The sequence below is a fragment of the Emydura macquarii genome, unplaced genomic scaffold (assembly GCF_026122565.2).
Source record: "Emydura macquarii macquarii isolate MOO-44397 ecotype Brisbane River unplaced genomic scaffold, CSIRO-AGI_Emac_v2 contig_480, whole genome shotgun sequence".
NCBI classification, from domain to species: Eukaryota; Metazoa; Chordata; order Testudines; family Chelidae; genus Emydura; species Emydura macquarii.
Window position 1 is genome coordinate 12,186,636 of NW_027130617.1, and position 25,942 is coordinate 12,212,577.

Here is a 25,942-nt window from a genome sequence, read left to right on the forward strand (position 1 = left end):
TTTGCATATTGGATTTTTTTTTTTTTTTAGCAGAATTCCATGAAGCCATTGCATCCATTGCCAAATACAAGAGCTGCAGTCTGAAAAACAAAAAGCTGGCTTACACAAAGAAAGCTTTAAAAAACCATCAGCATATACTAGCAGACTTTATTTAATCATCCTGTCGTTAAAACTATGCTTTGCAGCAGAATTCAAAACTGTAGCATATCATTACTTTGAAGAAAGTCATAAAGAGCCAGATTTGAAAAATTAAATTAAAACTGCAGGTGCAATTTTGTCTGCATTTAGATTGCACCGTTTTTTATACACCTAAGATTTTGCATGTGCAAACAATAGTTAATTTATGCGTGCAAATGCAGTTGGCATGCACAAATCCAAGTTTTTGTAGGTGCAAGAACTTGGATGTGAAAAACTGAGGATCAAATTCAAAATGACCGCACTCCACTAAAATAAGCAGAACCAATTTGCACCAACTAAAAATTTGACTGGTTGGGTGCAAAAACTTAAGCACAGAAAAGGCTCTATCATGGAAAGTGCTGAGCATTCCCAAGAAGTGTAGATGAAGGCCCCTCAGCACCTTACAGGACTGAACTCTAAATTACCCCCTTCGATATCAGAGACTGCAAAAATTAGGCCCCAAATGTTCATTCTTTTTTAAAACAAAAAGCACCAAGCTGCACCATGCACATTCTTTATAGGGAGGTTTCATGGAACAGAAATGTATATTTGCTGACAGATTGCCTTTAAGGACTCTTTTGCACACATTATCTCCACAATGTTGCTTGAATTTGACTGTTTAAAATAGAATAAGTTGGAAAACTGTCTTCAATGTGTTTTCAATTGCAGACCATGGCACTTTCATCCAACAATTTTGAGGAGATAACTTTTAATTGAAATAATAAGAACCACATGGGCTATGATTGATGCAAACCTGATGTGTTCTCTTTCTTTATTAATCTTTTTAATTAGAGTCAAAAGAATGTTTTATCTGTCGAGAAGGAGACGAGATGGGTCGTGACGCTCTGCTGCACTTCTGTGACTGCAAAAACTTGATTGCTCACCAGAAGTGTGTGTTAACCTGGATACAAAAGGTGAGGAACTAATGCAGAATATTCTCTTCCAACATAGATTGTCTTTCACTCTGCACAGTACGCCATATGTTGGTGTACTGTTATGATGAGCTTCCATTGGTTTTATTTGTGTTCTATAAACCTTTTACAAACATATGGTTACAACCTCAAGTTGAGGGCGAGAAAAGGAGGTGTAGTTTAAAACCCCAGATGTCAGAGCAATTATTGACTAAGGACCCAATCCTACAAGATACTAAGAAAATCCTTTAAGGTGCTGTGTATCTCAATTCCTATTGGTTTCAGTAGGAGTTGAGGGTGCTCAGGACTTTACAGCACCTTGTAAGATCAGATCCCAAATGGCAACAGTTTGAAGTCATTATGATTTTGTGTGTTGTACTGTGCTCCTGCCCAGTAAGAGCGAGATGCTAACTTGGAAGGGTTTCCACAGCTCTTGTTTAATTTGAAGCATATATAGTGAATATTTTATGTCAGAGCTGGTTAATATGTTCACAAGCCCGGAACTTACAAAGGGTTTGGGTTCAGTTTTCCCCATGGTTGAAACACATTGCAAATGTATATGTAAGGTTTAGGTTTCATATATTTGCTTGGGGTTTCTTGGCTTGCCAGAACAGGACTAGTTGTCACACTGGAAAATACCATGTGACCTTTCCCATTTATTATAATTGTTCTTTATCATTCTTTACTCTATTTTGTTAGTATTATCTTTTTCTGTAGTGGCAATAGTGTACGGGGCATCTTACCAAAAAAGCAAAGGCAAGATCTCTGTCCCCAAAAGCTAACATTCTAAAAGTATGCCTCTCTGCAAAGTCCTGATGTGTAATAAAGTGACAAAATGTGGGTTAAAGAGAGGAAAAAAGCATGGGAAACATATAAACATAAGATCTTGAAATCAAACCCAAAGCTACTGAGTTATACCTGGTTTCTGTGGTCAGAGCCACACATTTTGCATATTTCTATACAAAGCCCATAAATTAGCCTAAGTCAGCACAATAAATTAGTGAACCTTGGCAAAACGTTTTGCAAACCTGGACCCTGTTTCTCATTTGTAATGAAACAAAAGAGCAAGCAGTTTTCAGACTTTTGGAGTTGTGTGAACGCTTTGCACAGCTCTCGCAGCAACGTATAAATTACATGGATTTCTGCCAGTGTTGTGGGTTGGTATTTTATGCTAGCATGTTAGTACACTGACTCTTTGAAGTCAGTTGGAATCTTTGGGCTTCATTGGGCTTTGGATCAGGTCTCCCGTTGTAAGGTGCTTTCTGGTGCCAAAGTGAGGGAGAGGGGATGTTCTGTTACCTGTATCAACTGAAGGAAGGAAATGCAGAGAAAAAACAACTTTTAAGAAATATTTGCCAGATATTTTTGCATTCTGTTCCCCCTCAAAATAAATAAATGCAAATAAAATAAAATGGACTGGGTTTGGTGCAGAGGAGGGAGGGGTGAACATGGACAGGCAAGGAATAGCCTGTTATTCTTTACATATTAAGAATCTGATACTTAAAAGGCTGCCAGTATAATTGGCTCCATCTTTGTGACTACAGTTAATTGCAGGCTGAAAATTACAAGTGCAATTAGTTGTTGGTGCAAATGCTAATACATCTGCCTTCCTGATTATGGGCTGGTCTTGAGAGGTGCTGAGCATCACTTCAGTGGGAGCTGCTGATGCTCAGCACCTTTTGGGATTAGGCTTTATGACTGCAAGTTAGGTAATAAGATTGCTTAAATGCTAATATGTGCAGCTGCAAAACTGGAGGACAAGTTGAGAGCATTGTAAAAATTTGGTCTTTTATTAAGTTAACTGACTAAATTGTTGTTTTTAGTCAAGCCAGTTCAGGCACCCCTAACAAAAGTAACTCAGAACACAAAACTCTGTAGAACCACTCTTTAATGTAATCAGCGTGGTGGTAGGGAGTTAAAATACTCAGAAAGCTTGCATTTGTTTCAGTCTGTCACACTCCGCATGGGGATGTCTGGTGAAAGTGTCGAGGGGGTTCTTGCATCCTGGGATTCATAGAAGGGTGCCTTGGCAAACATTACTACACACACGTTTGTCGTATCTAAATTATTAAGTAATTGATTTTAGCAATAATGACCATGAACTAACCATCTGTCAAAGATAAGAGATGTCTACTTTAACCCTGAGGCTGCCACAGATGCCTTTAGATGGTGCCCATAATATTTCTTTGGTTGCCAAAATGGAAAGTGGCAGCAGCCCAAAAGTTGACTGAGGGGGATACATTCCTTTTCACGTTCTGAGAAATGATTTGCTAGATTGTTTCAGCCAAGCTCGAGCAAGAGCCTAGGAGTCATTTCTGCAGATTGTTTTGATTATGAGAAAGAATGACTTCTTTAGATTGCTAATAATTTTGAATATTTGTCCATTTCAAAGAATCAAGAGAGTTGATTTTTGAATGTTACCTGAGCTGTGATGTATGTTATAAAGAAGGTTCAGAATTTCTGGGGCCTGTTGGAACCTCTGTATACATTTTCCCTTCCTTCATTTCATTCCCATTGTCTAAATGAGACAAATGAGTATTTTTAAAGTAGGGTATTCAAATCTCCAAACAGCATTAGAGATGTCTGGTACCATTTGAGTATTCGGGATATTTACTTCCCTATCTTGTTACTTCACCAAATCAGGAAGCTGAAAAAAATTTCCATAGAATGAATGGAACAATTCATTCTAAAATAGACAGCAAGTACTAGTTGACAGCATCAAGTCATTCATTCATTATATATAATTATTTTTGCTCACTGCTTTTTACTCTAGGGGATCGTGCCTCCTCACACCTATTCTTTAACATGTGGTCTTTCACCTGGAACTCTCCTTAAAGTTTTTCTGAATACGTTAGTTAAAAAATATAGTAATTATGTCACAGAAAAAGTATGCACTCTGAGTTGAATGACTTATGTATAGACAATTGCTAGTTCTGGTTAAAAAAAAATGGGAAACCTTTTTATTGACATTTTCAACAAAGTTTCATGTTTTGTCTGAAATGTTTTATCATGACTTGCACAATTTTTTTTTTTACCTATTTAGACAGTAAATGCCTGTGTGGCATAGTGGAAATACACTTGTTTCTGAGGTAATTAGGCATCTTCATTCCTGCAGCCGAGTTTTTTTTACATTTCCCATCCTCTAGCAAAATAATTAGGAGTGTGTTAAGACTTCCTTATCCTTAAAATTCATAAGAACTGCCTTATAAAATTTCAGAATGTTTAACAAATTTCTCTGGGCAGGAAAAACAAAAGCAAGAGCTTTAGGTGGCTACTGTATCTAAAAATGTTTTAGAAGTGTTTTCTGTGTTCTCTGAAAGTACAGTAGGTTGTTTGCTTATTGCTAATACCTAAAAGAATTAGATTCTTCACACCTGTCTCTTGCAATACCTAAATATAGGCACAAAATCTGGATCATCGGCTGCACTGAGGTGGAAAGGTGAGAAGGTGGCTTTAAACCACCTTTCTTCTCACCCAATTGTGAAGCTGCCACTGCCTGAAACAGCCTCCAGTAACTTGGAGCAGTCAAATGATTACTCTAAGTTATGCCCGCTAGAGTGATCCCATAAATTTGCTACTCTGTATGCCTTCATTGGAGGACTCCTCAATTGCCCATTTGAGATAACTTTAAGTTCCTTTTGCACAGCTGGAGCTGAGTTGAGGATCTATCTAGCCCAGGGTCAGAAAACAGGATAAAGCATCTAGGACTGCTTATAACATTCTCTTGTCCTATGCTGAACCTCTTTTTTTGTAGCTACTAATGAGGAATTGTGTGTCTGCATCTATTTATCTATATAATTTTCCAGAAGATCCTTCTTCAAGTTCAGATCAGATTTTCTTTTTCCTTCCTCTCACCTTTACAGAGTTTCCTTGCTGCTGCTCCATGACAAAGACCTGAGATAGAACATGTGGACAGTATAAAAAGAAACATAACTTTCCCTCCCTGGCTTGTAGTGAATATAGGGGGATCGTGCTGCCACTGTTTCAAAACGTTTCCTGTATTTGGTACCTAAAGTCCCACAATCCACATAAAGTCAACATAGGGTGGACGTTGTTATGTATTTCTGCAATATTCATGTAATGGGTCCTACACTGTGATACCAATATTGGATTTTGTACTGTGTATGATTTTTGTACCAAAACTATTGTATGAGGCAGTCCCTTAAAAATAACCTTTGCTTGTATTTTTCATACAGCCGTCCTTCTGTTTCCTTGAAATGTAGGTGGTCACTGTAAGTGAAAGCATTCTTTCGACTTTCCCTACATCTGCTATGTGTTATCTGGTATTCACCTCTGACCCTGATATTCAGCACAAGAATAAGAAGAATTGCATCCTATTCAGCTGGCTGCTTGCACTTTAATTCCAAATGATCAGTGGCTGTTAAATTAGCATGTGCCAGGAGCAGAAATTGCTGAGGAAGCATCCGGGGTATTCAAACAGGGTTCTTCCACCTTCTTTTCCATTTGGGATAATTAAGCAGGCCTCGAGAAATAAGCATATCAGTAGAGTATATTTAGGGAAAAACTTTTATATAGACCAGGGTTAGGCTTTCATGAAACAAAACAAGTCTAATATTGACTCATAACAGGAGAAAATTTGACAACAAAATATTATTTGTTTTTCTTACTTGCTCAATACATTGTTCATCTACACAGAGAATCTGTATCATTCCCTGCGGAAACATTACAAAGCCCTGGCTGGGATGATTTAATTGGGGTTGGCCCTGCTTTGAGCAGGGGGTTGGACTAGATGACCTCCTGAGATCCCTTCCAACCCTAATATTCTATGATTCTATAATTCTGTGATTACACTCTAAAATATTGGAGGCCCAAACTCTGGGTTAGTAGCATCTTATTCCAGGACTAGTCCTATTGACTACAATCTGAACCTCTAAATGTGGAGGTGCAAATACAGATCTGTTCCTTTTGACCCTGCCATATCGAAATCCTTTTGGTATTTTCCCTACCCGCAAGGAGGAATTAGAATTGCTTATTTTGACCCTGCTGTGGAAGAAACAGGACTGCCAACTTGCCTGCCAAGAGTGGAAAGATTAAAACTTCGGGACTGCCCAAAGTAGAAATTGAATCTATTTGTTTATTTCTCAGACTTTTTGTCCTTTCTTCTTCCTTTGATTGGTGAGGAGTGAGGGAGTAGCCCTCCTGCAGTCCAGTAATCCTCAAACCTACAATCCCACAATTTGAATTATAGCTCTAGTCATGAAGTGCTATTTGCTGAATGATGTGGTTGACCTATGGGATAATCTGCAGTGTTCTGTAGTGTTCTACAAGACTCCCATCTGCCATATTTGATTCCCTCTGCAGCTGCTTTTGAAGTATTAAAATGCAGATTTGAGAACTGGCAGTGAGGCAAGGAGTGTGCCTTACTGACTGTTCATGGCTGCCAAAACATGTCTATCCCTTGGTGGTTGACAGGAAAGCATATGGTATTATGCAGGTCCCAAGTGCAAAACTCATTGTACCAATGAATCTGCCACAATTTTAGAGTGATGGACTCACACCAGGAAAAGCTGTTCTGATGATAGTGACAGATCAGCACATCTAGGTACAGGGCCGTCACCTGGGCTACAAACATGTAGGAACACTCAGTGACTAACAGACTTTTTTTCCTTAAACGACTGTGCTTTTTCACTTGCCAAGTATATATCTTTATGCATATCTGTATTTATATTTCATACATTGACCAGGAGAAAAATAGGGGCTGAAGATGCTAATTATATAATGATAAGAGTATAGTGCACCTAGGTGAAGGATGGAGAGGAAAAACTCAGTACAACTCATGTTAGGAAATAAAAATCTACATGCAGCTTTTAGACTGCTAGCTCCCCATTCTGAGTGCAGTGCAGCCAGCCAGAGGTGAATTCAGATGACAATGTGAAGGTGAAGGGGATCTGTTTCCCTGTTACAGTCATAGTCATCCCAATGTGCATGTGTATATACGTATGTTTACAGTAGGCAGGGTTTTATTTTTTACCAGCAGGTTAAGATACAATTCTTAAACACGGGAGCTTCTCACCCAAAATCCATCTGTTTGAGGAAGGACATATTGAAACAACAAGTATAGAGAGCATTTTATATAAAAGGATTGAGCTTGCACCTTGTTAAAAGTCAGGAAGAATCTCTCTCTTGGCTCCCTCCTCATTCTGCCTGTTGTAATAAGCGGTTTGGTTAATTTGAAAGGTAGTTCTTTGAGTAGGAGACTTCGGTTCTGGGCACTGCATCAAAATTGCATGTGCTTAGGGAACACTCCTGAAGTGTGTGTGGGCTTGGGGATTGGCTTTTTTTTTTTTTTTTTTTAGTTCTGAATTTATTTGTGGTGGAATTCTTCTAGTTAAGAGTTGGGTTTTTTTTTACAGCTGTTAAATAAATAAATACTATGGGCTGATTCAGCCCCAAGTAGCCTGCATTCACTTTTTCTTTCTTGTTTGAAAGAGTATTGCAAAATCCCAAATACGGTAAATGTGCCCCTTGTTTATCATGCCCATTTTTGACTGTGTTACTCAGTGGATGTCTCAAATGATCCTTAACCACATTTTATAAAACCCAGAACTGTAATCCTAAAACAATTATCTTGAAAAATGCTTCTCAGTTGCCACTAGGCAATAAGTGCATCCCAGTCCTCTCAAAAGGACTTTAAACTAAAAAGACACAAATTTCATATTTTTATTTAAACGAATAAAATAATATTTTAAATAATTGCATTCTGGCCACTGTGAGATATCAACATAATTGTACTTAGGGTACCTTTATTTTTATGCATTTATTGATTAATGAAGAAACACATTCTGTTTGTAAACCAATGATGAGTCCAGTGGCACAAAAGAACAATGCAACGAAGCCGTTAATGCATTAAATAGGAATACAGGGATTGAATTACTAATTTAAATTGGTTTTAATATCATGTTATAAATTACACAATTCTAAAATGCAGGAGGAAAATATTCCCCATGACGGTGGTTACCCACAGTTCCGACTAGTAAGAGTATATACGACTCCAGGGAGATGAAGTAGGGGAAGGCACTGGAGATTTTGCAGACTGACATAGTTCCACAGGAATGTGGTGTAGTGTATATTGTAATAGCCACAACTTTAAAAATATAATCTGCATATAAATTTCAACCCATTTTTTTGAAAAAACTGGAGGGTTTTGTACAGAGGTCATTGTTAGAAACTGGTTGATATTGGAATACTGGCCTGTGAGATAACTCAACAAGAAGGTCGAGTAGCAGAAGAAATTAACTGGGAAGGAGAGAGAGACTTCATAAATCTTAAATAGTTTCTGTTCATTTCTGGCTACCCATTCGTTTTATTCAGGAAAAATATTCCTTAAAACATTGTCTTAGGCATTTCACAGCCTGTCATTCATTTCTCCCCTTTTGTGGGCTTTTTAGCTAAAGATTCCCCTGCTTAAATATCTCAGAAGCTGCTTAGAGAACCAAACAGAAAGCCCACTTGAACACACAATAGATTGTCTCCAAAGATTCCATATTGACTGAATTCCTGCTCTTGGGTCTCAGCTCCCTAGTGCGAGACAGGGTGGAAGCCCCCTAACTCTCAGATTTCTGCCCTTTGAGACATAGGCAAACCAACCTCCTCCTGAGAACTGCCAGTATCTCAGTGCCCCACTCTTTCAAAATCCTTCTTTGTTTGTTTCTTGCTGACATACAAAGAGACGTCTTCCTGAGAAACAGGAATATTGAATGGAAATCTTTCTCAGATCCACTGGCGGTTAGTCATTTCAGTGATCTAAGGGGCAATGTTAAGGGGTCTTCCCCTTTGTCTGATCCTAAGCCTTCTTTTGGGTCTCCCCTTTGGAAACCAGTCATGAATGTGCTATTATTGCACAGAGATTGCATGCAATAAGGCAAAATTTGCAAGGTTTTAAGGGTGGGCACTAATATTCGAAGAGATGAACATCTCCACTATAAATACTATAATGGATGAAGTTAATAAGAGGCTATGAAATGGCATGAGAATGTTGATGAAACAAGAAAATCATAAGTAAAATGGCACCATAGGAAGGATACCATTGTGGTGAGACTGTGTTAAACAGCAATAAGGCTCTCTTTTTCTCTAGCACACACCGATTCATGTCTTTCTTTCGATTTCTGGTTGTATTTTGAGTCATCTCTTATCTGATTCACAAAAAGAAAGAGCAAGATCATATTTAAACCCAGGCTGGAGTTCTTTCCTGGGGAGAGGAAATTCCAACTTGCTTTCATAGGTAGATGCGTGGGCCAAGCCTTGCCAGCATTGAGGCTCTGCCCAATGGAGCTCTGATCTCTCTGATCTCCCAGGGAAGTCAGTGGGAATTGAGGATGCTTGACCACCCTGTCAGGAGCTGTTCATTGCCTGCCAGAATTAAAAGTTAATTACTTTTAAAATGGGAAGTAAACTTACATGGAGCATAAAGGTGTGACATTGGTCTGGCAACTGTTGTGCCAACAGAGAGATATACACACCATAGATCCAGGGTTCATTAAAAACAGAAACATTTTTGGGGTATAACATTCACGGAGGACATGCTTTCCCTGTCTTGCTCATGGCTGCCCAAAAGGAAATGTCTATGCTGGACCAGAACTACAGGGTTGCATTCAGGTAGGTCTCAGAATGGTCAGACTCTAAATGAGACATACGCAACTGACTTTGGCTATGGGACCACTTTTTGCCCACCCCACAGAACTAGCAGTAATACTTCTGGCCAGATGACATATATAATGTGTTGCCTTTCTTTGTGCCCAGTTTTTTCAGTTTTGGTGAGAGAGAGGCAGTGGCCTTAAGCAGTAATTTTTAATGTGTTAACCTGTTCTATTGCTGATCAAACTGTAAGCAGATTGTACACTCGGATGGGGTGACATGCCTGGGGTTTGGTCTATGTGTGCATCTTGGGTTCATGATGGGGATTTCTGGAGCCATTGTTTGTGAAGGATAATCATTTTTCCCTCCAAAGTCATATCTAGTGCTACAAAGATGCATGCCGCTTTTTTGAGTGCTTTATCTCACCAAAGCTTCATGATATATATTTTCTCCTGAGAATGATGGTTAAACACCATAAACCTTGATTATTTCTGAAGGCTCAGAGAGGCTGTACAATCTTGAGCCCTAGTTTAAGCTGATTGTCCATAGTGTATTTGAGGCTTATCTTTTTGTGCCTTATTGACTTGAGGAATATTTAAGAGTGTTTGCATAAAATGAAAACTATATATGCAAGGAAGGTATCAATTATCAAATGTGAACCAGATTCTGAAGTAACAAAGCATTCACTTTTTGTTATACATCTGGCCCTGTTATTCTTTAATTCTGTCAGAGAGATGATGCTAACATGTTTTATATTTATTTTCCTGGTCAATATAATTTTAATTAGTTTTCTTAATAAATGACTGTTTTTCTCTTAGGGTTCTGATAGTAGAGAGAGACCAAGATGCAAAGTATGTACAGCTGAGGTAAGTCCTTCAACTGATCTTTTCATGTGTTCAAAAAGTACTGGATAATGGGGAAATTAACAATTTATAACCCATTCGTGAAATGGATTGTAGTCTAAGTAGTTGTCGATATGTGTACTGAACTGCATGTGTAAATAGACGGGGAATAGAGATGGAGAATACTACAGGTAATTGTGCACTATACCAGTGGTTCTTGAATATTTCCAGTCCATGCATCCATATTAAAAATGTAATTCACTTTGTGACCATCTCCCTCTATCCTCGCTCCACCAAAGGACAAGCCTGTGGGTCTTTAACTGTCATCCCAACACACACAATATACTGCAATCTAATCTCTTTCCTCTGCTGCAGTTCTTTGTAGGAGGCCTGCTACCTTCTCTGGATGTGTGTGCTGCTGCTATGCACTCCAGTCTGCCTCCTTGTATCATAGATAAACAACAGTGGTAGAATTCCATAAAGTAATGTAGGTGCATTTGTATCACCGGAATAAACACTCATGGAATATTGGACTGCATCCGGGATAGGGATATATTAGGCTGCATGTACCAAAGTTGAAAACAAGAAGGCCACTTTGAATGAGGAACTGGTATAAGGAGTTGGGGCAAGAGCAGAGGTAAACTGCCGATCATTTAAATCCTTCTAGAGTTGTTTCTATTTTAGCAATAGCATGACAAATCCATTACCTTTTTAAGCTTTACAGTAGCTGGACACTTGGGAATAAATGTGCTCTGACAGCACAAGAAGGTGAAAGCTCTATTTTCCTGTACCAGAGATGGTTACTTTTGGAGGAGGGGAGAGAGCATTTATTCTGGAGGAAGAGCAGGAAGTGGTTTACCGCTGCCTTCCCCAGTGATTTACACCCCAGGGTGTGTGGCAGGGGCTCCACGGATGCTGAAACCTCCAGGTGCCTTGATCTCTCTCTGACAACATCAGGGTTCAGTTTTGGGGCTGTGTTAGCAGGTTATGACTCCACCCCAATGAAGTACTTTGCAATCCTTCAGCCTACCTGCCTGCCATCTACTCTGCTTCTGTGGTATCCGATATTGTGGTGATGAGGACCATATAAGTACCTAGATAAAGTGCAATTTTTGCCCCCAGGAACCCTCTGGCATGGATTAGCCAAGTACAGCTGATGAATTTGGACCTGGATCTCCATTAATACAGACAGTCATTTCTCAAATCAAGTCTCCCTCTCATTCCCACATCATTCTACACAGCAGGTTATAGACTTCGATCAGGGTTCCATAAACCAACAGTTTTTAGATGAGCCTTTGTCAGAGCACCCTTGAAATGGATGTACAGACTTGAAGTTTTCTTGTGTTGTATTCTACATGCATGAATAAGATCACAATATTATAATCAATTTTAAAAAATCATATACAGAATATCTCTCTACACATCTATTTTTATAAAATTTGCTTTTGTTATAGATGATTTTTGCTATTGCAGTTTTAGCTTCAGATACTCATGAGCAGCTCAAGGTTTTGACATCTGATGTCTCAGCCATTTCATTCACATAATGCAAACCTACTGGATAAAATGCTGTAAAATATCCAATAGTATTTTCCTCACATTTTAAAAATATAAGTAATGACTTCAGTATCACAGCTATGAAATGCAGCTTTCTAGTGCGTCATGTTTATTAAATCCTGTTACTTCACACTAACTGGCAGTAGGCTTTTTGCTATTCACAAGCCATCAAAGGCTCCTTTTGTGGTTACATCAGGTGAAACAATCATTGTGACAGTTACAGGTAATGGTATTTGGAGGGGATGGCTCAAGGGTTCATTCTTTTTTAGAATGTTTACCTCACCTGACATAGCTATCTTGGGTGCCATTGTGATTATTCATCAGTATATTATTTAAGTAAAACTGGGATAAGAACATAAGGTCATAAGAAAGGCCACACTGAGTCACACCAGTGGTCCATCTAGTCCTGTCCTGTCTTCCAAGAGTGGCCAGTGCTTCAGAGGGGATTAATAGAACAGGGTGATTATCGAGTGATCCACCCCCTGTTGTCCAGTCCCAGTTTCTGTCAGTCAGAGTTTTAAGGACACCCAGAGCATGGGGTTGCATCACTGACCATATTAGCTAATAACCATTGATAGACCAATCCTCTATGAATGTATCTATTTCTTTTTTGAATCCAGTTATAATTTGACTTTCACAACATCCTCTGATAATAAGTTCCACAGGTTGACTGTATTGTGTGATGAAGAACTTCCTTATGTTTGTTTTAAACCTGATACCTATTAATTTCATTGGGTAACCCCTGATTCTTGTTTTATGTAAAGGGATAAATAATACTTTTCTATTCACTTTCTCTACACCATTTCTGGATGTATGGCGCTTTATCATCCCCTAAACTGAACAGTCCCAGTCTTTTTAATCTCTCCTTATATGGAAGCTGTTCCATACCCCTAATCATTTTTGTTGACCTTCTCTGTACTTTTCCCAATTCTAACATATCTTTTTTGAGATGGTGTAACCAGAACTGCATGCAGTATTTATATATGGCATTATGATGTTTTCTATTATATTATCTATCCCTTTCCTAATGATTACCAACGTTCTGTTAGCTTTTTTGATGGACACTGCACATTGAGCAGATATTTTCAGAGAGCTGTTCATTATTAATCCAAGATCTTTTTCTTGAGTGGTAACAGGTAATTTACATCCCATTATTTTGTATGTATAGTTGAGACTATGTTTTCTAGTATGCATGTGTGTCTGATAATTCTGTTCTTTGCTATAGTTTCAACCAATTTGCCTGATACTGAAGTTAGGCTTATCAGCTTATAGTTGCCAGGATCACCTCTAGAGCCTTTTTAAAAAGTTGGCATTATATTAGCTATCTTCCAGTCATCTATAACAGAGGTTTATGTATGCAATGAATAACATACCACAGTTAGTGGTTCTACAGTTTCATATATGAGTTCCGTCAGGACACTTGGGTGAATACCATCTGCTCCCAGTGACTTACTACTGTTTAATTTATCAATTTGTTCCAAAAGCTCCTCTGAGACACTTCGGTCTGGGACAGTTCTTCAGATTTGTCACCTAAACAGAGTGGATTAGGAGTGAACTTTCCCTCACATCCGCTGCAGGGAAGGCTGAGGCAAAGAATTTGTTTCACTACTCTGCAATTGTCTTGAGTGCTCTGTTAGCACCTTGATTTTCCAGTAGCCCCACTAGGGTGAATTATTCTTTCCATATAAGAAATGTGGGGGGGCATGTGTGTGTGTAAAATTCTGGATTGAAGAAGGCTTGATGTTATCCGGTGATTAAAGTAAACTACACAGTAGCTAAAAACACAACATAAAATGGTCTATGAGTGAATATATTATAGATGGGGCTGTTGGCACCAGGTATTATTAAGGTTGCCTGACATTTCCCATTATAAAACCGTTTACAGTTGTTTATTACTTTGAAAAACTTTAACCATGTGGGCTGAAATTTTCTGTGCTGGATGACTGCCTTGAGGAGAATTATTCTAGAATTTTTCAGGCAAATGGTGTAGCGGTTTCATGCAGTGAGTCTTGGAAAAAATATGGTGATTGTCCCATGTTAAAAAATTCTGGTGACCTTCTCTTTGAAAAAGCTAGAGTGCCCCCATGCTTTAGAGAAAAACTTGAAATTTGGTACGGAGTGGTCTTTGTGATAATGAGATCTAGTGGGCAGAGTGGGACTGGAGACTGAAAGTGGGAGCTGAGGGGGAAAACTAGCTGGGCGAGCAGATGAGGCTGGTACTGGTTGAACAAGAATACTGTGACTGGAAGTAGGATGGGGGGAGATTGGAAGTGGCTGGGAAAGGAAACTGGGACCCAGGGAGGGAAACAGGTTGGATGGGGGACTGGGATCCAGTCGGTGGGAGGGACAGACAGATCAGACAAGGAGCCAAGGGGATTTGCTGATGAAGATACTGGGATTAGAGACCAGGAGATGGGAGGAGGGGAGTTGATCTGACAAGGCAGTGTATTGCTGGTTAAAGAGACTGGGACAGGGATCAGAAACCTAAGGAATGGAGACAGCAACAGGGTAAGGAGACTAGGACTGGGACAAAAAAGCCAAGGGTAGGTAAGAGGCAGGACTGGGACAGGAGACATGCTTGGGGAAAATGGATAGAATGGTTTGTGACCACTAGAGGACACTCCCTGTTGGAGCCTGAAATAGAACCCAAGATTACCGAGTCTCTCCATTATTCTACCGTTAGAAATATCTGTGCAACCCACTAGCAAAGTGTCTATCTCGTTCTTTTCTAGTGCTTGTCCACATAGAGGATGACAACCTACTACTGCTATCAGTTACTCCATTAGCTCAACTGGCAGAGATCTTGCAATGGTTCCAACCTTGCTGATAATGAACCATGTGGGTGTCATTACGATGCCACATGATAGAATTTCTGTTTTTCAGTTTGCATTTTTAAAAACTTAATTACACTCAAAAAACAATATTAAAAGAACATTATTAAGATTGCAATGTCAAGCATTCAAAAGTTAGGAAATGCCAGATTTTAAGTTGCCTGTGTGGCCCCCTTGTGTTTATGATACAGTCTTTAATTACACAATTACACAATCCCATTCTGTTTTTTCCACAGGACCTCTGCTCCATTCAGTCCACCACATGCATGGGACTCACATAATGAGCAGCTATTCAGTATTTTGTTTTCTCCTCATTGTTCAGTGTGTGGCCCCAGTTCTTATTTACTACAGACTATCCAAACCTTGCTGTAAGGACAGAATTACTAGTTTCTTCACAGGTATTTCTATGGTGCAAATCACTGTAGTGTAAGTAAAACAACGAGAGTACTGTGGCACTTTAAAAACTAACAAATTTATTTGGGCTTTTGTGGGCAGAAACCCACTTCGTCAGTTGCATGAAGTGGAAACTTCAGTTAGGTAGGTATATCCCTGTAGTGTATGTAAGTGTTCCATAAATATTCATAAATTTATTTTCATAATACCCCTGTGATGATGAGAAGATGAAGAGCTGAGAAAGAGATTAAGGTCAAAAGTACCCATTAACTGTGGGTGCCAATTGGAGACACATGGGACCTGATTTTTTTCAGAGTACTTAGAATGATATAGCACTTCATATATATGTAAAGCACCTCTTCCATTTTCATAGCACATCTGCAAATCAGAACCCAGTGTCTCAGGTCAGTTACCCAGAAAATAAGGAACACAGAAATAGTGACCACTTGTGAAAAGTGTAAGTGACTTGCCAACCATCCCATAGGAGCTTTGTTGCAGTGATAGCATAGAATCCTGTTCTCTAGAGTGCCATTCAGCAGCTTTTAACCTTTCTCTTCCTTCAGTCCCCTACCACTAACTACAATAGGTTCCAACTTCTGCAACAAACTGAGCAGTGTTCCTACAGGCATCAGTCTTCTTCGCTACCCAAACCTGATATATCCCCATACCATGGTCCATCTTGTGCACTGAATGAGGCAGAGATATTGTGGAATAAATAAATATCATAATGCATGTATAAATGCATACATTATGGAATGTATGAATGGTAACATAATGCATACATACAAGGGGTACAAATTAAGGTTGAACAACTAACCTTAATCCTCACAATTCCTAACTTTTGAGTCCTTGACTTTGCAACCTTAATGTTATTTTAATGTAGGGTTGTTTTGTCTGTGAGAGTGTCAATACAGTGTGAGAGTGTTTTATGGACCAGATTGTGTCCTGTCCTAGCAATGATGAATGGGGGGGGGGGGTGAGAAACTGAAGTGAACAATGAGCCTTCTCCACACAATGGCCAGAAACTGCAGCAGCCTCATCATGTGCATATCACCACAGAGATGAAGGGAAGGAGTCAGGCCTTCTATCTCATCCTTCTGCAAAGCAGGCAGAGTGTTTTGGGGTAGACTATCTAATCCAAACATGGTGGTGCAGCATGCACACTGGCATAAAATTCTCTGTGTGTGTACGTGTAGACAGACAGATATGACTTAATGACAATGACCATTGCTTCCCACGCTGACCAATATTGTTTCATTGGTCTCGTTGCTTCTTTAGATTGTAAACTCTCTGGGGCAGGGACTGTCTTGTTGTTCTGTGCATGTGTAATGGGACCCTGGTTCATGACTATGGCTCCCAGTTGCTATGGTAATACAAATAACAAATCATAATAATAATAATAGTGTGTTGAAAAACTAGAAATTGTCACTAAAAGCTGAATTTCAGTATCTGTCGAAAACAGGCGTTTCTTAAATATTGAATTGAGCTATTAGTTACATAGATTATGGTTTTCTGTAAGCCTCAGAGTTGGTAATAACTATGACAGTTTGCTATGTATGTTACCTATTAGAATGTAACAGAGGAATGCAATTTGTTCACTAACTTTGTTTCTTTTAAGTGAATTTAATGTTTTTGCATTTTGCAATTTACTAAAGTGCTAGTAGTTTATTAAAACAGAACATTAAATTGACCTATATACCTATGTCACAGAGCTGTTGTGAAGATTAATAATTAGATAATGTTTGTAAAGCACTTTTTATAAGTGAAAAGTGCTATAAAGTGCTAAGTATTATTATTACAACATGATAGAGATCACAAAACACAAGTGAATTAGTTCTAGGTTTAAGCCTTATAAGGCAAAGCATACCAGGGGCAAAATAACATTGCAGTTATTTTTCTAACATCCAGCACTTCATTAACTTACCACACAGGGTTATATAACTCTGTGAGAATCTAACTTCGTAAAGTTTAGAATCATAGCAGGAAAAGTTCTCACGGGTTTTGCAGGCAAAACTTGTGTGTGCAGCCTTTAAGGTCACACAGAGTTCCTCCAACTATGAGGAGATAACCCCCCCAGTTGCACATGGGGACACTGCTGTCTGCTTTGGCTTTCCCAGAGCTAACTCCTCTAACAAGGCTGCTGCCGTCCAGGCCAGATTGCGAGCGTTATTAAATATACTGTGCCAGATCTTCAGCTGCTGTAAATCAGCATAGCTCCGCTGAGTTTAATACAGCCATGCTGATTTACACCTGCTAAGGACCCAGCCCTCATTGCAATTAAAGGTCTTGTGGAGCTTTCTCACACAAAGTCCTGCCCACGAAAACCGTCTCTACTAAATCACTGCCTGTCCTCAACTTCTTACTGTGGGTGGAAAAAAAGAAGCACGCCACTGAACCTGTCACTCCTCCCTTGGACTGAACTCAGATCTTTTTCAGAGCTTGAGAAAATTCAGTTAACTCCTCCCTCCCTCTTGTTCCTCCTCCATCACTAGCTGTTGCTGGCAGCATACTGCCACAGTCACGGGTTTCCTGATATTGATGACCCAGAGGACAGACTGTTCTTTTGAATCCAGTTCTGCTGATCCTATGCACACTATTATCTTTTGCACTGTCCCACCTAGAGAAGTCCAGAGACATAAAATTCAAAAGCAGCCTCAGTGGCCCAGTATGGCTACTTGCTGTTTTAAGGAGGAGGATGGTGGAGTCATCATTCCCAAGAAGAACATTGTTGTGAGTGTGTCACAGCCATCTAATCAAGAAACATGATGTAGGGGAGGTAGGGGTGTGTGTGTGTGTGTGTGTGTGTGTGTGTGTGTGTGTGTGTGTGTGTGTGTGTGTGTGTGTGTGTGTGTGTGTGTGTGTGTGTGTGTGTGTGTTGGATGGGAGTGGAGCCACCTTTCCAAGAACAGTGAGAAGTCAGAGCATCATTCCCCAGGTTAATACTGCAGAGGTTGAACTTCTTCCCACAGAAGTTTGATTGGAGAACTGCTAAGCCTTCCCAGAAGCATGCTGCTGCTGCTGCTACTGCAGGATAGGAAGGAGAATGCCCTCCCTTCCATAACAGAAGCAGAATATGTTCAGAGGTCCACAAAACATTTTCTGTTCTGATAAGTTCAAGATGGGCATCTGAACCAAACCAATTTTCCAAACGTTTGGAGGTTTGGCCATCACTAGTTCTACCCTGCTGTGTTTCTTCCCTCTGGATTTCTCCACTCTCAGGCTGCTTGACTTTTCTGCTCCTCCAGGAGCAATTAGTACTACGTCTATCTCAGCTGGAGGTTCCTTGAAGCTTCCTCTCTACAGAGCAGTAACAACTCTTTTACTGTTGTCTGAGCTGGCTTTGAGGCATGTCCTTCTCTCTCTCTTTTTCCTCTCCCACACCAAAATAAAAATAAAAAGCAACAGTTACTGCTGCATTAAAGAAATGACTTACACATGTACGCATGTGCGCACACATAACCCATTTAAAAAAGGAAATCATTTACCATGGCATTGCGTGCCTCCCCACAGTTCATGCTCCAAATATGGGAAATAACACGGTAATTTTAGAATGATACAGTATTTTTGTTTCCTTTTTAAAGTGTGTGATTTGCCTAGTCGGTGTGAAAGTGTCAGATCTCATGAGTCAAACAGACCGATTTCTAGTGCGCACTGGAGAGGAACCAATGATCATAGTACATACTGGTACTAAAGATGTAGGGTGATGAATGTGTGATGTTCTAGAACCTAAATTTAGGTGAATAAAATAACTGAGTCCAGGGATTTTATGGTAGCTTTCTATTAAATGCTTCCATTTTCATGTACTGGTCCAGCTAGACAGAACTTCAGGGTCTCCTTGTGTAGATAAGAAGCTAAAATAAAAGCCTACAGAGCTCCACCTTAAAATCAAATTGGAACCAGTAGAGACAAAACTGACAAGTATTTGGGGGGATTACTCAGAACCAGGGGGGGAAAGCTGACAGGTGCTGAGGAGCATTCAGGTCAGATGAAGACATCTGTTAGGGATGTCAGTAATACAAAGGTAATTCTGTATCCAGTAGTAAATGATAGGACAGAAATTACAGCTGAACTGGAGGAGGACAGGTCACAGAGGCATATTTCAGGAAAGTAACAATATCAGACAAAGGAATTAAATAAAATGCAGCCAAAAATAAAATATAGAAGTAGTCCAGAGAAGGGCAATGAAAATGAGTAGAGTAATAGAAAGACTTCCATATGAGGAGAGATTGGAAAGCTTTAGACTGCTTAGTTCAAAGTGGAGGAAGGTATATGCAAAATGGTGATGAATTGCATAGAGAAGGTAAATATTTAGGAAGGGGCATTTAATGAAACTGATAGGCAACAAATTTAAAACTCATACAATGCAATACTTGTTTATGCAACACACAGAACTCACAGCCACGTGACATCATGGAAGCCAAGAGCACACGGTTAAAAGAAAAAGATGTGACATTTGAATGGATAATGAGAGACTCCATAAATACACTGGATGGGATAAAAAAGTAAAATAAATTAGGGATATAAACCCTCATGTCTCTGGGCATGAGCCAGGCAGTAAAGCCTAGATCCTCAAAGGTATTTAGGCTCCTAACTTCCATTGAAATTAACGGAAGTTAGGTGCTTAAGTCTGGGTCTGGGCCTAACTGATGAAGTTTGGAAGAAACTTCACCTGTAACCTGGTTATTCCATAACCTTCCACTATGAAATTTTTGCACCTTCCTCTGGAGCAGCTGCTACTGACCTGGTCTGACCTAGTAGGGCAATTTCTGTGGTCTGCTGTATGTATGGCTGCCTAGGGGGCAAGAAGAGATGTGGCAAGAGTGTCTTGCCCTCCAGTGCTCCTGAGCTATCAGAGTGGACCCTATGCTGGTGTGAATTAAAGTAGTCCCGGGACCGTTCTAACTTGCATGAGGGGCTGGTTCAGCTCCCAGCCAAATTCAGGGTTGGGGAGGCAGAACGCCACCCTTCGCCTTCATCTGTGCCAAGTGTGCGCTCAGTGAAGCTGAGGACTGAGTCTTAGATTCCTGCCATCCTATCACATTTTCTGTCTCCATCTTGTCCTTAGACATTTTAACTGGAAAGCACATGGCACAATACACATACTCCGAGTCAAAGCAAGAGGCTTGCCATTTAAAATGGTGGTAGACTGCATTTTCTTTACAGTCTAAGGATGATCTAGTTAATCATGTAAAGAACTTTCTTTAGCATTGCTTAACCCTCTGGTTGCTGTAGATATCCCGAGGTCTTGCCCTACTATATATATTTGGCCGGCAAAGTGGAGAAACAGCAGCAGCTACACTGTATTCATTATCCACAATAGGGAAAAAGAAGCTGCTTCTGCAAAGCCTTCTTTTCATACTTTGTATCACTAAAAGTAACCAGTTAATTAGATTCCATGGTTACTGCTATTGTAATGTGTGCTTATTTGAAGTGTGCAGATAATAATCAATTGTACACCCTTGACTACACTATTAATAGTTTTAATACCCACATTTTGTTTACATTTTGCATTATAATGAACACTGTGACTTAGCCATTGTGGTTTTTAACATGAAGTAATTCAGTGAATACTGTCTCCATGTAATGCCCTTGCCATTTCATTCTGCGGCATTAAGTGTTGTTTTCCTAGCAAGGTCTTGAAATGTGGGGCATTATGTATGAGTTATGCTAATTTGTTAGGGCAATGAATACATTAATTTCATTAGTAAATGGCCTCAAAGCAATAATTACCAGTGTAGGTGTGTCAGAAACGATCATGTTCAGTTTTGCCAGTTAATTATTAAGATTTTGTTCTGAGGGACCCAGATTTGACATCCAGCTTCAATTTAGCCATAAATAAGAGTCTGAAGTATGTAGGGATGAAGAAATCAAGCCAAGAAATCGTTTTGCTCTTACACATTACTACTTTTGTCCAATTCTGACTGCCAATAAGATGCCAAAATAATGAGTGTCAGTGATGTGAAGTTTACACTATCTGCCCCCAAAAAGGCACATCATAATGAAACTAGCAATTGCACTTTCTCATGCTTCTCATCCTGTCTAATGTTACAGTACGCTGAATTATTCAAGATAGTATTGCTTGCTAGTGCAGTATTACATTTAAAAGGGCTAAATTTATTGTTAAAGCTGACTTTTTGTTGTTGTTTTTTAATGGAGTTACTTCTAATAGCTTCATTGGGTTTCTAAGTTATATCTTTGGACTTCTTGAACCTTGCATGGCTAGCACCACAAAAGAAAAGAAAAGACTAATGTTGGCACCTGTGCACCTATGTTAGTTTCTGTAAGCGTGACATTATTTTTAATTAAAGTGGACCTAATGGGGCCATCTAGTAAATCTCTGTTCACTAATAATTTGCTTTTGGGCATCTTATAACTCAGTTATTTCCCAGGAAAATTTATTGTGGTGTTATGCATTTCTTGCTTTATTAAAATGACAGAAAAATAACGGTTCTCCAACTTATTTTGTGAACCACTTGATAAGAAAGAACCCCGCTCATTGACTATCAGTCCTCGTCATATCCAGTCACCTACTCCTTGCTCCAAAAAATATTTCACTCCGCAGACCGCTGTAGAATAATGCTGCAGAGATAAAGCTGACGGGTCATCCTCACCATTAGATCAGTCTAATAACTATATACTTTGCATATCTTACCCCTGAAGCTGTTTCATAATATCAAGCAGGATCATTGTGCCCTCCATCTTGATATTGCACCCAGCTTTTTATATTTACAGACACACTGATTGGCTTTCTAATGATTGCTTCACATTTTTTAACAATAACCTCCACTGGGCAAGTTGGTTTGCAGTGACTGTTTATTCTGGGGTAGATGCAACATTCAAATGCAGCTGATCACACAATGAGTTCTGGCACAGGCATCTGGGCAGCCTGATCATATTTCTTTTTCTCTCTGGCCCTGACCCTGTGAAGAGCAGAGGACCTCCTGCACTAGTGCTGAGCAACCTCATCTCCCATTGATTTCACTGAGAGTTGAAGATTCAGCACCTGGCAGGATTGGACTTCCCGCTCGGAAATAGAGGGAAACCAATAACATTTAACCCAGCCTTATCCTTTAGAACTGCTGTCTTTATTCTCTCTTTTTGGTATGATCTCCATTAATATTAAAAAATAAAATAAAACCAAACTAATAGCTCAAGTCAGACGGTCAGCCATATGGTAGTGTTAAAGTAGTACAGGCTCCAGCACATCAGTTTGCTGTTGCAGAGTTTCTGTACTGCTTGCGAAAACAGCATTTGTTTTAGATATTTTTTTCTGCCGCAATATTTGTTTGGGTCTTAGATACTAAGGTAATCAGATTCTGTCAGTATCTCAAATTGTGCCTTGTTCCTCAGTCACCCACCCAGAAGAAAAAAATAGGTCGTCTTTATGTTTATCCAGCAATGTTTGGGCAAAAACAGAGTGGTACAGATCTAGCAGAATAATTTAGGAATACACCACAGGAAATTTGGAATCTACAAAAATTCCCTCTTATGTTTTAAAGCCCAAAGGATAAGTCCAGTGGGAAATAAGAGGTTTTGTAAATAATTGTCAGTATCAGAATATTTTTTTCTGGGTCAATTTCAAACATTTTTGTTTTCCAGTGAATCTATTACCAGCTAGTTAGTTGGTTACCTGCATATTCTTATTCTTGTCGTTCTAGGATGAAATTTACACTTTTAAAGCTTTAACTTAATATTTATGGCAACTTTAATAAAAGTTTAGTAATGTCAAGGAGCTGGTTGCAAAGATGTACTTTGCACTAAGCCCCACTAGAAACTCATTTACTTACAGAATCCAATGTTAAGTAAAATAAACAGCTTTGGTTTCTACTGACATTTTATAGCCACCTTAAGGGAAAGGTGGGGAGGGAGCTTGTGTTGCCATGTGGGTTTAATTCATGAACTTCCCTGCAAAGTACTCAAAGGCAATACGGTAGTTGAGCCAACTTTCTCTGTTAAGTCACAAAAAGAGAGATTTTACCAAATACAGGGGATCAACTGCAGCTGCAAAGAGGAAATTTAGAATTATCATCAAACCAGTATCAGAAGGTCCTTTATATTTATAGCTTCATAAAAGTTCACAGCTAGCGTATTCGCTGCCAACTAATAAAAGAACTAATGAAAATTTTTGCAGATTTTTTTGTGTAGACAGTGGTTACCTAATCCCTAAATCCTGATGAATTCTTATATTCAAAACATTTTAAAAAGGATGGGGAAAGGACTTTCTTTTTGATCCCTTTAACAAGACAGGTCTCAGTTAACCTCATTATGGGCCGGATTGTGATACTGTTCTATTTGGACAATAGTATCTTACTCTACAAGTATTCCCATTGACATCAAGGGGACTACCTGTGACAAAATAATCTTCAGCATGAATAAAGATAACTAGCTCTGTGTGATGATAAACTGCTGTATTGTTTGACCCAAACATTAAAATGTGATTTATAATTCACAATGACTACTTTATTTCCTAAACATTCCAAAAACTGATATTAAACAATGACACTTTACGATCATTGTCATTAGTTAATAATGAAAGTCTTGTATTTTAATGCACCTCAAAGAATGTTATTACTCAACCACCCACAGACTTCCGGTATTGTTATGACTGTAAAGTAGAATGTTTTAATTGACATTTTCCTAAAAAATTATTTTATTGTTATTTTCTGAATCTATCCAGACACTGTGAAAAATAGTTCCCAGGGGAAAGAAAGAGTTAGTAATAAAAAAGATGCACTTCCCCTCATATGAATTTAAGTTTTCTACTAGTTGTAGTGATTATTTTTTCCTGGTGTGCACATGTTTTCAATACCTCTCTGAAGCCCTCGGTACTACTTTACTGCTTGCTCTCTCCCCCCCTTCAACTTCACGTAGCTGAAGTTTTCAAGTGAGCTTCTCCCAGGAGTAGGATGCCTTTAATTTTCATGTTTTACCTTGTTATGCTTTCATTAAAATCTAAACTAGAAGGTGTTTCAGGCCAATGAGAAATGAAAGTTACTTGTAGCTCTGCTCTGTCTTTATCAACGTCAAAAGCCATAGCCTGGTGGTACCATAATAGGCTATTGTCCATGTTTCAGAAGAGAAGCTTCTAACCCAATCACCACTTACAACAGTATTATACTCCTTGGGTGTAGATGAGGACACAGATACCTTTCTTTAAGTTATATTGGAGGCATGACTTAGCACCAATCTAGTTTAATAATTAAACGTAACTTTTTAAAAATGTGAAGGCCTGTAGAGAGCTACTACTGTGTGGGGGAAGGGGCCAGTGGCTAGAAAGAGTAAAAGAAAAACAAACCATAACAGGCTTAAGACTGCAGTGAAATTTTGTCATGAGTTAAATGGGAGGAAGTGGAGAAGGGAGGTGGTAGGGAAATGCAGGGAAAAGAGCTTTAGTGTTTTCACGTTTAGTCTCTTGATGAGCATGTGGCTCTATGGGTTGTGTCTAAGTTGTTCTCACTCTACATTACTGGGAAAACTTGTGCGAAAATATTTTTTTCACCTAATGAGAGGGGATTAAAAACTGACCCCTTTCACACAGGTCTTTGTGAAATATGCACACCTAGCAGTGCCCAGCCAATCAGGCTGTCCTCAGCCCAAGCCGTTTTATCATTTTCCATGTAGTGTGCCTCAAGCTGTGAAGCTATTTGTTGAACTGCTCCACGTTACTGTTTGACTGAGAGTGAGACAAATGTTCCATATTATCTTTAATTTCCATAAAATTGTTTTAATCTTTGCTTTATAATAAATGTATAAAATGCCCTGAGGGTCCCTTTGTTTTGTATTGTAGGTTTCTCTATTAGAATTCAAGCAGGATGGAAATGCTCAGGTTTGCTTTTTTTGCTTCCCCTCACCTGATGTGCTCACAACACATATGTCAAATACATAAATAAATAAAGCAGTTCCCTTCTCCCTTCCTCCTCCTCCCATCTTAGTGCTCAACATCCATGTATGAAATTGAGAGAAGCTGCATCTTCCATCCTTCATTCTGGATACATTTAGCAAATCAGATCAGGACAACTGGCAGCTTTCTGGACAGGGGGTTTCCCGATAGTTGCACAAAACTTTTTGGTACCACTAAGGACTATATGTTCCTCATCCGTTTTAAAGGAACAAGAAGGGGAAAACTTACCTTCAACTTGCCACAGGTTTTGCTCTGCTGCATGCTCATTTAAAGAGGCAATGTCAGTAGGCAGTGTCAACAAGGGAAGGTGATGGTCTCCAAAACATAGATTGCATCAAGTTCAACAGAAAAACACACAGGAGACCCATACAGAGTTCCTTGACCTTAGCACTCCTCATAGGCATTTCATGTCCAGACAATGACAGCATCTCTTGCTTAGCTGTCATGATGCCATTGGTCCCCTCTCTATCTTCACTCTGTGACTCTTCTAGGGAAACACTAGCTTCTGCAGCTTTTTCTTGCTGAAATTCCATTGGTTTGGAGAATGTGCTGCATAGTGTGGCTGATCCCTGATTCTATCCCATACACCAAGTCTGCTCTTTATTTTTTATGGAACTCCACTCACACAGAATTCACAGGAAGGTGGCTCTGTAGCGGAGTAATCCGATCAAACAGTAACCATTCTCATCCACATGACCCCTCCACACTGACCTTACAAGAAAGTCCCACAGAATTAAT

At 39.3% G+C, this 25,942-nt stretch overlaps 1 protein-coding gene across 4 annotated transcripts in view; it reads left to right on the forward strand.

Annotated features, from left to right (window-relative positions):
• LOC137146894 (uncharacterized) overlaps positions 1-25,942 on the forward strand; it is a 221,707-nt gene that overhangs the window by 62,396 nt on the left and 133,369 nt on the right. For all 4 annotated transcript variants that reach the window (XM_067538522.1, XM_067538521.1, XM_067538520.1 and 1 more), the window contains 2 exons: positions 970-1,091; positions 10,502-10,549. In XM_067538522.1, coding sequence (XP_067394623.1) covers positions 1,008-1,091; positions 10,502-10,549 — 132 coding nt within the window. In that variant the 5' untranslated portion in view covers positions 970-1,007. The remainder of the gene's footprint in view (positions 1-969; positions 1,092-10,501; positions 10,550-25,942) is intronic.